Source organism: Coregonus lavaretus (genome assembly GCF_964263955.1).
Source record: "Coregonus lavaretus genome assembly, contig: HAP1_SCAFFOLD_1475, whole genome shotgun sequence".
Taxonomy (NCBI): domain Eukaryota; kingdom Metazoa; phylum Chordata; class Actinopteri; order Salmoniformes; family Salmonidae; genus Coregonus; species Coregonus lavaretus.
This window is the reverse complement of record NW_028160590.1, coordinates 49,306-65,642: the sequence shown is the minus strand read 5'-3', so window position 1 is coordinate 65,642 and position 16,337 is coordinate 49,306. Positions and strand designations below refer to the sequence as shown.

Genomic DNA, 16,337 nt, shown 5'->3' with positions numbered 1-16,337 from the left:
ATGCACATGGTATTACACATACATAAACATGCACACATAAATACACGCACACACACACCTACGCACAAACCACAAAAACACACTCACATACCCCTTAGAACTTAATCCCCCCAACCTACTTGCTATCGTTTTTCTAATGCCAATACGAGTTTCTGACACATGTAAAGAGTGTCTGAGTCTGACACATGACAAACAAACATAGTTTACGGGCCCTGGTCAAAAATAGTATGCTATATAGGGAATAGAGTGCCATTTGGGACACAGTCCAGATTATTGTGTCATATTAAGGGGACAGGCACAGCTCCATTGCTCTTTCCCTCTGTAATGTTCCATAGAGATTGGTCAGTTCCCTCATTCTTCTGTCTCACCAGTAAAACCAATTTCCCATTTTCATTTACAGGAGAGGGGTCACAGGGTGATATATGCCTCCCCACTCTCCTCTCCTCCTCCATCCCCTAGGGCTCTCACTTCAAACTCTCTCTCTCTCTCTCTCTCTCTCTCTCTCTCTCACTCTCTCGCTCTCTCTCACTCTCTCTCTTGCTCTCACTCTCTCTCTCTCTCTCCCTCTCCCTCTCTGTCACCGTTTCTCACTCACTTCTGCTCAGTAACTGGTAAAAATAGAGCTTCATAAATCATGCATCTTCTCTCACAGCAGTGTGTGTGAGAGAGAGAGGGAGAGAGAAAGAGAGAGGCAGGCAGGGAGAGAGAGAGGGAGAGAGAGAGAAAGAGAGAGGGAGAGAGAGATGAAATATAGACAGAAGAGGAGAAGCAGATTATATCAAACTGCGAGAGAGGGACAAAGTGGCAATGTGGTTACTGGTGAATGGGTTCAGACCCCAGGCTCTTGGCTGCCCTCTCTCTCTCTCTCTGTCTCTGTCTCTGTCTCTGTCTCTGTCTCTCTCTCTCTCTCTCTCTCTTCTCTCTTCTCTCTCTCTCTCGCTCTCATATTATGTCTATATACAGTGTTGTAACAATGTGCAAATAGTTAAAGTACAAATGGGAAAATAAATAAACATACAATGGTGTTTGTTCTTCACTGGTTGCCCTTTTCTTGTGGCAACAGGTCACACATCTTGCTGCTGTGATGGCACACTGTGGTTTTTCACCCAGTAGATAAGGGAGTTTATCAAAATTGGGTTTGTTTTCGAATTCTTTGTGGATCTCTGTAATCTGAGGGAAATATGTGTCTCTAATATGGTCATACATTTGGCAGGAGGTTAGGAAGTGCAGCTCAGTTCCCACCTCATTTTGTGGGCAGTGTGCACATAGCCTGTCTTCTCTTGAGAGCCAGGTCTGCCTACGGCGGCCTTTCTCAATAGCAAGGCTATGCTCACTGAGTCTGTACATAGTCAAAGCTTTCCTTAAGTTTGGGTCAGTCACAGTGGTCAGGTATTCTGCCACTGTGTACTCTCTGTTTAGGGCCAATTAGCATTCTAGTTTGCTGTTTTTTTGTTAATTCTTTCCAATGTGTCAAGTAATTCTCTTTTTGTTTTCTCATGATTTGGTTGGGTCTAATTGTGTTGTTGTTGTTGTTGTCCTTGGGCTCTGTGGAGTCTGTTTATGTTTGTGAACAGAGCCCCAGGACCAGCTTACTTAGGGGACTCTTCTCCAAGTTCATCTCTCTGTAGGTGTCTCTCTCTCTCTCTCTCTCTCTCTCGCTCTCTCTCCTTCTCTCTCTCTCTCGCTCTCTCTCTCTCTCCTTCTCTCTCTCCTTCTCTCTCTCTCTCTCTCTCTCTCTCGCTCTCGCGCTCTCTCGCACTCTCTCTCTCTTGCTCTCTACCTGCCTCTCTCTTTCTCTCCTATCACTGTGGAGAGTGGGAGCACTGGACAATCTGTGATAGTAGGCAGAGAGCATGTTTCAAGATAGATGGTCTGCATCCCAAATGACACCCTATTTCCTATATAGTGCACTAGGGTTGGGCAGTATCCAGATTTTCATACTCTCATACCGTTTCTGTACCATACCGAGGTATACGGTATTACCGGAAGTGCACACAAGGGGTGCTATTTCTTGATAAAAATAGATAATAGTAAAATAAAATAAATTGATGCACAAAACAATTTAAGGGTCTATCAGAGTACCAAACGTGTACGCGTGCGCAGAGCAGTGTTCTAGAATACTTTTAGAATTCTCAGTGCAGCTAAAGCAGTTTCTCCAACTGTCAACACATTCAAATGAGTAGAGGACACGTACCGGAGACATGTTGGTTGGGAATTGTGGGGAGGTGCGCGTTCAGGCTGTGCGTCGTCATCGTTGTCGTCGTAATCCGTTTTGAAAATGGTACCATCGGCATGTCTGTATCCCGGTATACGGTATATACGGTATATCGTCCAAGCCTGTAGTGCACTACTTTTGACCGAGGTCCATAGCAGCCCATAGGGCTCTGGTCAAAAGTAGTGCACTATGGGGAATAGGGTGCCATTTGGGAAACAGACATGGGCTGGAGTCAGGAGAGCCTCTTTATATCACACCTCCAGGACTATTCTGCTTGGACAGGGCTTGGGTCTTACACTGGACAAGCATGTCAGTGAGGAAAACATGCACAAGTCCCACAGTAGTTGTGGTTTAACCATGTGTGTTACGTTATCATTGCCAGGTCTGAGGTCCATGTCCTATTTCACTGGAGTAAACCAGACCTGTATGTACCGGTGCTTCACATTGGATGTCTCTTACAGGGATGTAAGTGATCGAGAGCACATAACCAGCTAGCACATTTGGTTCTTTGGATGTTGTGGGAACGTATGTTTTTGGTTTCACATTGGTTGTGAGAACAAAGCTATACGTTTCCTGACCGGTAAAACCGGTTATTTATTATATATTTTTTAATAAGTTAACATTTCACCTGTTCCTGGAACATTTATTTTTAGGTTGCAGGGAGGTTCTGAGAACGTTTTACTCTAGTTCCTTGAAAGTTTTACGGGAAGGTTTCATTAACACTCTGAGAACAGAATTTAGAACATGACTTTAAATAGAACCATGAGGAAACGTTATGCTGAAATTCTGAAATTCCCACAGAAGAATGTTGTTTCTTAACATTCTCTGAACTATTTGAGAACATTCCCAATGTCAAACGAGTTGGAGAACATTCCTAGAACATTACCAAAATCTTTATTAAATGTAGCCATGTTTGAACTTTTAGGAAATGTTCTCTTAAAGTAATGAAATACGAAAAAAAAAAAATGTTTATTTGTCAAGTTCCTTAAATGTGCTGAGAATGTTCCAAAGCCAAGCAACTATCCTGCACCATTCCTAGAAGGTTTGGGAAGGTTGTATGCAAAATAACCATAGGACAACCATGCTCTCACCAAGCTCTAAGAAATATCTGGTTCTCATAACGTTATGTGCTAGCTGGGTGGTGTACAGAACCCGACACACAGTAGTTGTGATTTTACTATGCATTATGTTATTATGGTTTCAGTTATAGGTCCCATGTGCTTCTGTCTATTGCTGGAGTATACCACAGCAGCACGTACAGTGGGGAAAAAAAGTATTTAGTCAGCCACCAATTGTGCAAGTTCTCCCACTTAAAAAGATGAGAGAGGCCTGTAATTTTCATCATAGGTACACGTCAACTATGACAGACAAAATGAGAATTTATTTTCCAGAAAATCACATTGTAGGATTTTTTATGAATTTATTTGCAAATTATGGTGGAAAATAAGTATTTGGTCAATAACAAAAGTTTCTCAATACTTTGTTATATACCCTTTTTTGGCAATGCCACAGGTCAAACGTTTTCTGTAAGTCTTCACAAGGTTTTCACACACTGTTGCTGGTATTTTGGCCCATTCCTCCATGCAGATCTCCTCTAGAGCAGTGATGTTTTGGGGCTGTCGCTGGGCAACACGGACTTTCAACTCCCTCCAAAGATTTTCTATGGGGTTGAGATCTGGAGACTGGCTAGGCCACTCCAGGACCTTGAAATGCTTCTTAAGAAACCACTCCTTCGTTGCCCGGGCGGTGTGTTTGGGATCATTGTCATGCTGAAAGACCCAGCCACGTTTCATCTTCAATGCCCTTGCTGATGGAAGGAGGTTTTCACTCATAATCTCACGCTACATGGCCCCATTCATTCTTTCCTTTACACGGATCAGTCGTCCTGGTCCCTTTGCAGAAAAACAGCCCCAAAGCATGATGTTTCCACCCCCATGCTTCACAGTAGGTATGGTGTTCTTTGGATGCAACTCAGCATTCTTTGTCCTCCAAACACGACGAGTTGATTTTTTACCAAAATGTTCTATTTTGGTTTCATCTGACCATATGACATTCTCCCAATCCTCTTCTGGATCATCCAAATGCACTCTAGCAAACTTCAGACGGGCCTGGCTTAAGCAGGGGGACACGTCGTTGCACTGCAAGATTTGAGTCCCTGGCGGTGTAGTGTGTTAATGATGGTAGGCTTTGTTACTTTGGTCACAGCTCTCTGCAGGTCATTCACTAGGTCCCCCCGTGTGGTTCTGGGATTTTTGCTCACCGTTCTTGTGATCATTTTGACCCCACGGGGTGAGATCTTGCGTGGAGCCCCAGATCGAGGTAGATTATCAGTGGTCTTGTATGTCTTCCATTTCCTAATAATTGCTCCCACAGTTGATTTCTTCAAACCAAGCTGCTTACCTATTGCAGATTCAGTCTTCCCAGCCTGGTGCAGGTCTACAATTTTGTTTCTGGTGTCCTTTGACAGCTCTTTGGTCTTGGCCATAGTGGAGTTTGGAGTGTGACTGTTTGAGGTTGTGAACAGGTGTCTTTTATACTGATAACAAGTTCAAACAGGTGCCATTAATACAGGTAACGAGTGGAGGACAGAGGAGCCTCTTAAAGAAGAAGTTACAGGTCTGTGAGAGCCAGAAATCTTGCTTGTTTGTAGTTGACCAAATACTTATTTTCCACCATAATTTGCAAATAAATTCATTAAAAATCCTACAATGTGATTTTCTGGATTTTCTTTTCTCAATTTATCTGTCATAGTTGACGTGTACCTATGATGAAAATTACAGGCCTCTGAAATCTTTTTAAGTGGGAGAACTTGCACAATTGGTGGCTGACTAAATACTTTTTTTCCCCACTGTACGTACCAGTGCTATACAATGGTTTCCAGTGAATGTGAATGTCATAGTGAACAGTCAGTCCACTGCTGCCCTGCTTTTGCCTCATCCCTCAGTGACCCATGAAGAGATGGACACACACACACATGCACACACACAAACACAATAACAGGAGGAGGTAAAGGAGAGGACAGTGAAAGTCAAAGTCACATTGACACTAGCACATTTCAAGACAAATATGAAGTTTTTGTCTAATTTCAGTTTATCTCTCACGCTTTGACAGGATTGAATTAGGGGAGATGGTGTCTCTGTCTGTCCCCTCAATGACAACACAGAGGAGTGAGCTGTCCTGGGGAACACTAAACAGGTGCATGCACACACAAACACAAACACACACATTAACACATGCACACACACACACACACACACACACACACAAATGCACACGCGCACCTGAACACATGCTCACAAACACACACACATACACACACACACACTGCACAGTCCATTGGGACTAGAATGAGTCACATTGCAGTGTAACCACATAACAGGTCACTTCCATTCATGGATCACATTCTGCCTTCCTCAAGCAGACACACATGCAGTGGAAAACTTTTTCCCGACTCAGAATGTAGTCCTGAAGTCACAGCACTGGTACCCCTCAACGCACATACACACACACGCACACACACATATACTCACACTCATACACACTGGGAGTGTAGAGTAAGTGAGGTCAACCCCTGTTTTAATAAGTGATGAGGTCTGGGAAAATAATCCTAGTCACTCAGCGCTGGGAGGCTAGGTCTGAGAAAATAATCCTAGTCGCTCAGCGCTGGGAGGCTGGGTCTGAGAAAATAACCCTGGTCGCTCAGCGCTGGGAGGCTGGGTCTGAGAAAATAATCCTGGTCGCTCAGCGCTGGGAGGCTGGGTCTGAGAAAATAACCCTGGTCGCTCAGCGCTGGGAGGCTGGGTCTGAGAAAATAACCCTGGTCGCTCAGCGCTGGGAGGCTGGGTCTGAGAAAATAACCCTGGTCGCTCAGCGCTGGGAGGCTGGGTCTGAGAGTGAAAAGTTCAGCACTATGTCACATCTACCAGAGACAGAAAACAGCAACTTCTCCAGAAAAGACCTCCATATTTCATGAGTACTTCTCCCCCACTTCAGATGTACGCACGGAAACCAACTGGACTCATTTATCGCAGTTTAAACCCCACATAGAGGGTCACCGCTCCCGCTGAGCAGGAGGGGAGGATTTGCTTCATACCATGGCACTGAGTTCTTCCTGACTGCCTGCTAGAAAATGAGATGGCTTGTAAGAGCAGGCACCTTACTAGACTGGTACAGTGTGGTTTTATTCATTGTTCAAGTTTACGATATCTCTCACTATGATGTGTATGCCATCTGCTAACTCCCCTTGACTTGTCACGTGTTTCGACTTTGGCTTTCCCGGTGATCCCTATTCCAACTGCTAAACTTAACCCCTCCTGTCTCCCTGTTTGGCCATGGCCTTGACCCCTCCAGTCTCCGATATAGCTGACAGTGTGTCAGAGGGACTCAGCATGTTGATATGGCTGTTAGTGTGTCAGAGGGACTCAGCATGTTGATATGGCTGTTAGTGTGTCAGAGGGACTCAGCATGTTGATATGGCTGTTAGTGTGTCTGTGAGGGAATCAGCATGTTGATATGGCTGTTAGTGTGTCTGTGAGGGACTCAGCATGTTGATATGGCTGTGAGTGTGTCTGTGAGGGACTCAGCATGTTGATATGGCTGTTAGTGTGTCAGAGGGACTCAGCATGTTGATATGGCTGTTAGTGTGTCTGTGAGGGACTCAGCATGTTGATATGGCTGTTAGTGTGTCTGTGAGGGACTCAGCATGTTGATATGGCTGTTAGTGTGTCTGTGAGGGACTCAGCATGTTGATATGGCTGTTAGTGTGTCTGTGAGGGACTTTGGCTTTCCCGGCGATCCCTCCTCCAACTGCTAAACTTAACCCCTCCTGTCTCCCTGTTTGGCCATGGCCTTGACCCCTCCAGTCTCCGATATAGCTGATAGTGTGTCAGAGGGACTCAGCATGTTGATATGGCTGTTAGTGTGTCTGTGAGGGACTCAGCATGTTGATATGGCTGTTAGTGTGTCAGAGGGACTCAGCAGGTTGATATGGCTGTTAGTGTGTCTGTGAGGGACTCAGCATGTTGATATGGCTGTGAGTGTGTCTGTGAGGGACTCAGCATGTTGATATGGCTGTTAGTGTGTCTGTGAGGGACTCAGCATGTTGATATGGCTGTTAGTGTGTCTGTGAGGGACTCAGCATGTTGATATGGCTGTTAGTGTGTCTGTGAGGGACTCAGCATGTTGATATGGCTGTTAGTGTGTCTGTGAGCGACTCAGCATGTTGATATGGCTGTTAGTGTGTCAGAGGGACTCAGCATGTTGATATGGCTGTTAGTGTGTCTGTGAGGGACTCAGCATGTTGATATGGCTGTTAGTGTGTCTGTGAGGGACTCAGCATGTTGATATGGCTGTTAGTGTGTCTGTGAGGGACTCAGCATGTTGATATGGCTGTTAGTGTGTCTGTGAGGGACCTAGCATGTTGATATGGCTGTTAGTGTGTCTGTGAGGGACCTAGCATGTTGATATGGCTGTTAGTGTGTCTGTGAGGGACTAAGAATGTTGATATGGCTGTTAGTGTGTCTTAGAGGGACTCAGCATGTTGATATGGCTGTTAGTGTGTCTGTGAGGGACTCAGCATGTTGATATGGCTGTTAGTGTGTCTTAGAGGGACTCAGCATGTTGATATGGCTGTTAGTGTGTCAGAGGGACTCAGCATGTTGATATGGCTGTTAGTGTGTCTGTGAGGGACTCAGCATGTTGATATGGCTGTTAGTGTGTCTGTGAGGGACAAAGCATGTTGATATGGCTGTCAGTGTGTCTGTGAGGGACTCAGCATGTTGATATGGCTGTTAGTGTGTCGGTGAGGGACTCAGCATGTTGATATGGCTGTTAGTGTGTCTGTGAGGGACTCAGCATATTGATATGGCTGTTAGTGTGTCTGTGAGGGACTCATCCGTTCAGGTGGCTGTAGGTGTTATAGATGAGGTGGCAGCTCAGTGTGTGCGTGCGAGCGTATGCTTGCTTGTTACTCACCAGTGCGTGTAGGCGGGGGCGTGCATTGACAGCGTGTCTGAGGGCCAGTCTGATCAGCACATGTAACCTCATTATCACAGCCTCCATGTCCTGCTCCCCCCTCATGGCCCCCGCCAACTTCCCTAGCCCCTCCACGTACCCCCTCCAGTGGGGCTGTATCTCTGATGCGCCCCCCAGGCACCCTGCCATCACAGCCTGGCAAAACCCTTTACAGGCCGGGGCCCCCAGCAGGCCCTGGCAGTGTGGGCAGTACCACAGCCTTAGCAGGGCGCGCCCACAGTCCCTCCCCGGGCGCAGGTGGTCAGTGGTGTTGACCACCTCAATGCCCAGGTTCAGCGCCTGCAGGAAGACGCGCGTGGCCAGGAGGGAGCGTGATAAACGAGTCATCATGAGTTTAGGGTAGGGGCCGAACGCTATGGAGTCCTTCCACGCCCCCCGCAGGCATTCCTCAGATATGGGTGCTGCGCCACCCCCCAGCAGGCGTCGGTAGGTCAAGGGGAAGAGGCGGGTGAAGAAGGCCTGGACCATGTGTTCCACGCTGGAGTCTGAGCCCAGGATGTAGAGAGACACATCCAGGAAGAGCTGACCCACCGCCCCCTGGGCCCCGCCCCCCAGCCCTGGGAACTCCGCCTTCAGCACCAGCAGGGTCGAGTTACGGCCAAGACGCAACACCAACTCAAAGGCCTCTGGTAGATAGAGGGGGAGGGGAGGGGGCGGTGACAGAGAAGGAGAGAGAGAGGAAGGGGGAGAGAATGTTAGATAAAAGTGCAGCTTTAAAACTCATTTCTAGTGAACACATCAATAAAAACAAACCAAAAAACATTCACAATCACTGTAAAACACTCTCTCTTTCACAAACACACTCAGAGGAAATGTTTCCCACACACACACTCAAACACACACACACGCACACGCACCCACACACACGCACACGCACCCACACACACACACCTTTGTGTTATCATCCGCTGAAGACAGAGGCTTGTACACTAAGCAATTCAAAGCCTCCACATCAGATGAAAACCACGATTTGGGGTTTGACCTTTCTGACACTACAAAAGAGCACATTTCAAGAGTCTTAGCCACTTAAAAGCATCCCATTAATCCTGATTTGAGCTGCCAACCTAGACCCAGCGGACTGTATTGCCTTGTAGATGTCTGGAAGAGAAAGGCATAGAGCAGGCAGGAGGAAGGGAGGGTGCGGTCGACGTGAGGCAGGGAAATAATCAGAGGTGTTTCAAGGCACTAAGTGAAGTCTTATCAACATTGTGGCAAAGAGGCACAGTCTCCATCTCCCACGCCCCCCGCCCAGAGGAAGATGGCAGGGAGAGACAACAACAAAGGAGAATGGAGAGAGGTTTTAGGGTTCTATTACTGCTCTAGGCAGGGGATCTGGCTGGGAGTCACTTCCTGCATCCTAAATGGCACCCCTTTATAGTGCACTACTTTTGACCAGGGCCCAGGGCTCATTGGGCTCTGGTCAAAAGTAGTGACCTATTAGGGAACAGGGTGCCTTTTGTGACACAACCACTGAGCTGGAGCATTTGGGCAGGTGATAAGCCCAGGGTACTGGAGAACAGGTCTTGGGCAGGTGATAAGCCCAGGGTACTGGAGAACAGGTCTTGGGCAGGTGATAAGCCCAGGGTACTGGAGAACAGGTCTTGGGCAGGTGATAAACCCAGGGTACTGGAGAACAGGTCTTGGGCAGGTGATAAACCCAGGGTACTGGAGAACAGGTCTTGGGCAGGTGATAAGCCCAGGGTATTGGAGAACAGGTTTTGGGCAGGTGATAAGCCCAGGGTACTGGAGAACAGGTTTTGGTCAGGTGATAAGCCCAGGGTACTGGAGAACAGGTCTTGGGCAGGTGATAAGCCCAGGGTACTGGAGAACAGGTTTTGTTTTACAAATAATCAACTAGTTACTTTTTGAAGTGACTGCCTGAAAACTTACTATGCACCCTAATTCACACCAGTGAACTGAGAGGGAACTTAGATAATGATTGGTTACCATGAGTGGATAATGATTGGTTACCATAATAATAATAATAATAATATGCCATTTAGCAGACGCTTTTATCCAAAGCGACTTACAGTCATGCGTGCATACATTTTTTTGTGTATGGGTGGTCCCGGGGATCGAACCCACTACCTTGGCGTTACAAGCGCCGTGCTCTACCAGCTGAGCTACAGAGGACCACCATGAGTGGATAATGATTGGTTACCATGAGTGTCTGAACATCACAATATTTTTGACATGTGTGTTATTTTTAATGTATTTAGGCAATGGCCCTCTACACAGCAGAGATATACTGCAATAGCTCACACTGTGTTTCCTCTCAGTCTGCGTTCCGTTCCTTCTCCAAATGAGGGTATGCATGTGGTTGGAGAGAGGGAGAGGGGTGTGTTGGTGTGCCTCATATTAGAGTTTTGAGTTGGGTTGTTCTGCTGTGCCTGAGATGTACTTCCCAATGACCAATGAGAAGACAGACGTGCTGAATGCCAGTCAGGCTGCCAGGAAGGGGCACACGTTACACACATACATACACACACACACACGTACATACACACACGTACACACGTAAACACACACATGTACACACACACGTACACACACACGTACACACACACGTACACACACTGAAGCGCACAATGCTCACACAAATACACTATTTCATTTACACCAAATGAGAACAATAGAGAATATGTGAAGTAAAGTAAAAGCCAGACATCTTTATAAAGTCCTTCTACTTCCTTCTGCCTCCTCAAGTTCTGTTAAAGCCTCTTAAGGCCAGACATCTTCATAAAGTCAACCATGTAAATCAGATGCAACCTGCTGTATCGCTTACAGACCGTAGTAGAGCAAGCTACTTTATAATGGCTCAAAGAGAGCTGGAGCTCTTTATAAAGGCTCTAAGTACATGGGGGTCACAGAGCTCAGTCTAATAACCATTATGGAGCCATTTCCTGGGCCCGCTCCTCTCTGCTCTCTCCCTCTCAGCAGGCCAGGACCTGGAGGGTTGGGTGGGATCAAGTTTCCTCTCAGCAGTCTAGGGCCTGGAGGGTTGGGTGGGATCAAGTGTCCTCTCAGCAGGCTAGGGCCTGGAGGGTTGGGTGGGATCAGGTGTCCTCTCAGCAGGCTAGGGCCTGGAGGGTTGGGTGGGATCAAGTTTCCTCTCAGCAGGCTAGGGCCGGGAGGGTTGGGTGGGATCAAGTTTCCTCTCAGCAGGCCAGGGCCTGGAGGGTTGGGTGGGATCAAGTTTCCTCTCAGCAGGCTAGGGCCGGGAGGGTTGGGTGGGATCAAGTTTCCTCTCAGCAGACTAGGGCCTGGAGGGTTGGGTGGGATCAAGTTTCCTCTCAGCAGTCTAGGGCCTGGAGGGTTGGGTGGGATCAAGTGTCCTCTCAGCAGGCTAGGGCCTGGAGGGTTGGGTGGGATCAAGTTTCCTCTCAGCAGGCTAGGGCCGGGAGGGTTGGGTGGGATCAGGTGTCCTCTCAGCAGGCCAGGGCCTGGAGGGTTGGGTGGGATCAGGTGTCCTCTCAGCAGGCCAGGGCCTGGAGGGTTGGGTGGGACCAGGTGTCCTCTCAGCAGGCCAGGGCCTGGAGGGTTGGGTGGGATCAGGTGTCCTCTCAGCAGGCTAGGGCCTGGAGGGTTGGGTGGGATCAGGTGTCCTCTCAGCAGGCTAGGGCCTGGAGGGTTGGGTGGGATCAGGTGTCCTCTCAGCAGGCTAGGGCCTGGAGGGTTGGGTGGGATCAGGTGTCCTCTCAGCAGGCTAGGGCCTGGAGGGTTGAGTGGGATCAGGTGTCCTCTCAGCAGGCCAGGGCCTGGAGGGTTGGGTGGGATCAGGTGTCCTCTCAGCAGGCTAGGGCCTGGAGGGTTGGGTGGTCTCAGGTGTCCTCTCAGCAGGCTAAGGCCTGGAGGGTTGGGTGGGATCAGGTGACCTCTAATGGAGGGAGAGGGGCTGTGTGTCAGGGACCCTATTCCCTATTTAGTGAACTGCTTACTATATGTGGGCCTATGGGCCCTGGTCGAAAGGTGCACTATCTAAGGAATAGGGTGCCAGTTGGACGCAGACTGGGCCCATGATGCTATAGACTCATATACAGACATGGTGGTGGCTCTCTCTAGAGAGTAGTAGTAGTAGTAGTAGTAGTAGTAGTAGTAGTAGTAGTAGTAGTAGTAGTAGTAGTAGTAGTAGTAGTAGTAGTAGTAGTAGTAGTTACAACAGACATGTCTCCCTAGACACAGACACAAAGACATCCTAGGCATCCCTCATCTTTCCTCTCTCCTCCTCCTTCCTCCTCCATCCTTCCTCCTCCTCCTTCCTCCTTCCTCCTCCTCTCTCCTCTCTCCTCCTCCTTCCCCCTCCATCATCTCTCCTCCTCCCTCCTCATCTATCCTCCTCCTCCTCCCTCATCTCTCCTCCTCCTTCCCCCTCCCTCATCTCTTCTCCTCCCTTTTCCTCTCTCCTCCTCCATCTCTCCTCCTCCCTCATCTCTTCTCCTCCCTTTACCTCCCTCCTCCTCCATCTCTCCTCCTCCCTCATCTCTTCTCCTCCCTTAACCTCCCTCCTCCTCCATCTCTCCTCCTCCCTCCTCCTCCATCCTCTCTCCTCCTCCTCCAGCCTTATAGCCTCCATATTAACGTGCCTGTCTGCAGCAGTATCAGCCTTATAGCCTCCATATTAACGTGCCTGTCTGCAGCAGTATCATCCTTATAGCCTCCATATTAACGTGCCTGTCTGCAGCAGTATCATCCTTATAGCCTCCATATTAACGTGCCTGTCTGCAGCAGTATCAGCCTTATAGCCTCCATATTAACGTGCCTGTCTGCAGCAGTATCATCCTTATAGCCTCCATATTAACGTGCCTGTCTGCAGCAGTATCATCCTTATAGCCTCCATATTAACGTGCCTGTCTGCAGCAGTATCAGCCTTATAGCCTCCATATTAACGTGCCTGTCTGCAGCAGTATCAGCCTTATAGCCTCCATATTAACGTGCCTGTCTGCAGCAGTATCAGCCTTATAGCCTCCATATTAACGTGCCTGTCTGCAGCAGTATCAGCCTTATAGCCTCCATATTAACGTGCCTGTCTGCAGCAGTATCAGCCTTATAGCCTCCATATTAACGTGCCTGTCTGCAGCAGTATCAGCCTTATAGCCTCCATATTAACGTGCCTGTCTGCAGCAGTATCAGCCTTATAGCCTCCATATTAACGTGCCTGTCTGCAGCAGTATCAGCCTTATAGCCTCCATATTCACGTGCCTGCATGGTAAGACGTACACTACCAGTCAAAAGTTTGGACACACCTACTTGTTTTTCTTTATTTTTACTATTTTCTACAATGTAGAATAATAGTGAAGACATCACAACTATGAAATAACACATATGGATGTGACACATACCTCAGGAAGTTGGTTGAGAGAATGCCAAGAGTGTGCAAAGCTGTCATGAAGGCAAAGGGTGGCTATTTCAAGAATCTCAAATTTAAAATAAGTATGAAAAATGTATGCACTCACTAACTGTAAGTCGCTCTGGATAAGAGCATCTGCTAAATGACTAAAATGTCAAATGTAAAATATACTTTGATTTGTTTAACACTTTTTTGGTTACTACATGATTCCATAAGTGTTATTTCATAGTTTTGATGTCTTCACTATTATTCTACAATGTAGAAAATAGTAAAAATAAAGAAAAACCATTGAATGAGTAGGTGTTCTAAAACTTTTGACTGGGACTGTACTTAGGATGTCAGTCACAACATCCCACCAGTCTCCATTCTCCTCACATCGGTCAATGGTGTGACTGTGGCTATATCCCAAATACCACTCCATTACCTATATAGCACACTACTTTTGACCAGGACCCATAGGGCTCTGGTCAAAAGTAGTACACTACATAGGAAATAGGGTGCCATTTGGGACAAAACCATGTGACTGTGTGACTCATAACAGGTCAGGTTCTACATTGAGGAGGAATGCAGACAGAGAGGGCTCCCTCTATCGGCCCGCCAACACATCAATCACTGAAGGGCCATACACATTATCCCTGGGAGAGGACGATCATCAATAATACACTCATTATCCCTGGGAGAGGACGATCATCAATAATACACATTATCCCTGGGAGAGGACGATCATCAATAATACACATTATCCCTGGGAGAGGACGATCATCAATAATACACATTATCCATGGGAGAGGACAACCATCAATAATACACTCATTATCCCTGGGAGAGGACAACCATCAATAATACACTCATTATCCCTGGCAGAGGACAACCATCAATAATACACTCATTATCCCAGGGAGAGGACAACCATCAATAAATTAGCCAGCCAATGAGACTAATCAATTTCCCTGATGGAGTATCACCTCTACGCATCGCCAAGGAGACGGATCGACGATGAGGGATGGGCACCTGGGATGGCTCTGAAATGGCACGTTATTCATTTAACTTTTGACCACACAATTCCCTACATAGTGCACTACCTTTGACCACCCTGGGCCATGGTCAAAAGTACTGCACTTTATAGGGAATAGCATGCCATTTAGGGTGCTGTGACAGAACAGGACGGATCCAGGATCAGCCCCTAAAACAGCACTGGGAATACCTAACAGCTATGGTCTGCCACTTTATACATCACACATAAACGATGTGTGTGCTACTGTGCTTATGTATGATGCATCCCATTGATTTTGGATGGGATGCTACTCTGCTCCAGGCTGGGCTAATTTTATTCAGGCTCCAAAAGGTTGAAATGGGCCGCATCCCAAATGGCACCCTATTCCCTATACAGTGCACTGCTTTTGACCGGAGCCCTATGGGCCATGCTCAAAGGTAGTGCACTACATAGGGAATAGGGTGCCATTTGGACACATCCATAGTCTATGTAACCTGAGAACGAACTGCTCCACCTGAGGAAGTCTTATTCCAGGGGAGTCTGTGTCTATTTGAGCATGGGGGCTAGAGGTTAACCGGACAGACAGGGGGCCAGAGGTTTACCGGACAGACAGGGGGCCAGAGGTTTACCGGACAGACAGGGGGCCAGAGGTTTACTGGACGGACAAGGGGCCAGAGGTTAACCGGACAGACAGGGGGCCAGAGGTTTACCGGACAGACAGGGGGCCAGAGGTTTACTGGACAGACAAGGGGCCAGAGGTTTACCGGACAGACAGGGGGCCAGAGGTTTACCGGACAGACAGGGGGCCAGAGGTTTACCAGACGGACAGACAGGGGGCCAGAGGTTTACCAGACGGACAGACAGGGGGCCAGAGGTTTACCAGACGGACAGACAGGGGGCCAGAGGTTTACCAGACGGACAGACAGGGGGCCAGAGGTTTACCAGACGGACAGACAGGGGGCCAGAGGTTTACCAGACGGACAGACAGGGGGCCAGAGGTTTACCAGACGGACAGACAGGGGGCCAGAGGTTTACCAGACGGACAGACAGGGGGCCAGAGGTTTACCGGACAGACAGGGGGCCAGAGGTTTACCGGACAGACAGGGGGCCAGAGGTTTACCGGACAGACAGGGGGCCAGAGGTTTACCGGACAGACAGGGGGCCAGAGGTTTACCGGACAGACAGGGGGCCAGAGGTTTACCAGACGGACAGGGGGCCAGAGGTTTACCGGACAGACAGGGGGCCAGAGGTTTACCGGACAGACAGGGGGCCAGAGGTTTACCGGACAGACAGGGGGCTAGAGGTTTACCGGACAGACAGGGGGCCAGAGGTTTACCGGACAGACAGGGGGCCAGAGGTTTACCGGACAGACAGGGGGCCAGAGGTTTACCGGACAGACAGGGGGCCAGAGGTTTACCGGACAGACAGGGGGCTAGAGGTTTACCGGACAGACAGGGGGCCAGAGGTTTACCGGACAGACAGGGGGCTAGAGGTTTACCGGACAGACAGGGGGCCAGAGGTTTACCGGACAGACAGGGGGCTAGAGGTTTACCGGACAGACAGGGGGCCAGAGGTTTACCGGACAGACAGGGGGCTAGAGGTTTACCGGACAGACAGGGGGCCAGAGGTTTACCGGACAGACAGGGGGCCAGAGGTTTACCGGACAGACAGGGGGCCAGAGGTTTACCGGACAGACAGGGGGCTAGAGGTTTACCGGACAGACAGGGGGCCAGAGGTTTACCAGATGG

General features: G+C 48.5%; 1 protein-coding gene across 1 annotated transcript in view; it reads right to left on the bottom strand.

Moving 5' to 3' along the window:
• Positions 1-13,437, bottom strand: part of LOC311121648 (glypican-3-like) — a gene marked incomplete at both ends in the record, with an annotated part of 50,563 nt that extends 37,126 nt beyond the window's left edge. Inside the window, 3 exons of the mRNA XM_084196108.1 lie at positions 8,189-8,874; positions 11,197-12,096; positions 13,404-13,437. Coding sequence (XP_084052234.1) covers positions 8,189-8,874; positions 11,197-12,096; positions 13,404-13,437 — 1,620 coding nt within the window. The remainder of the gene's footprint in view (positions 1-8,188; positions 8,875-11,196; positions 12,097-13,403) is intronic.
• Between the last annotated feature and the right edge of the window lie 2,900 nt (positions 13,438-16,337).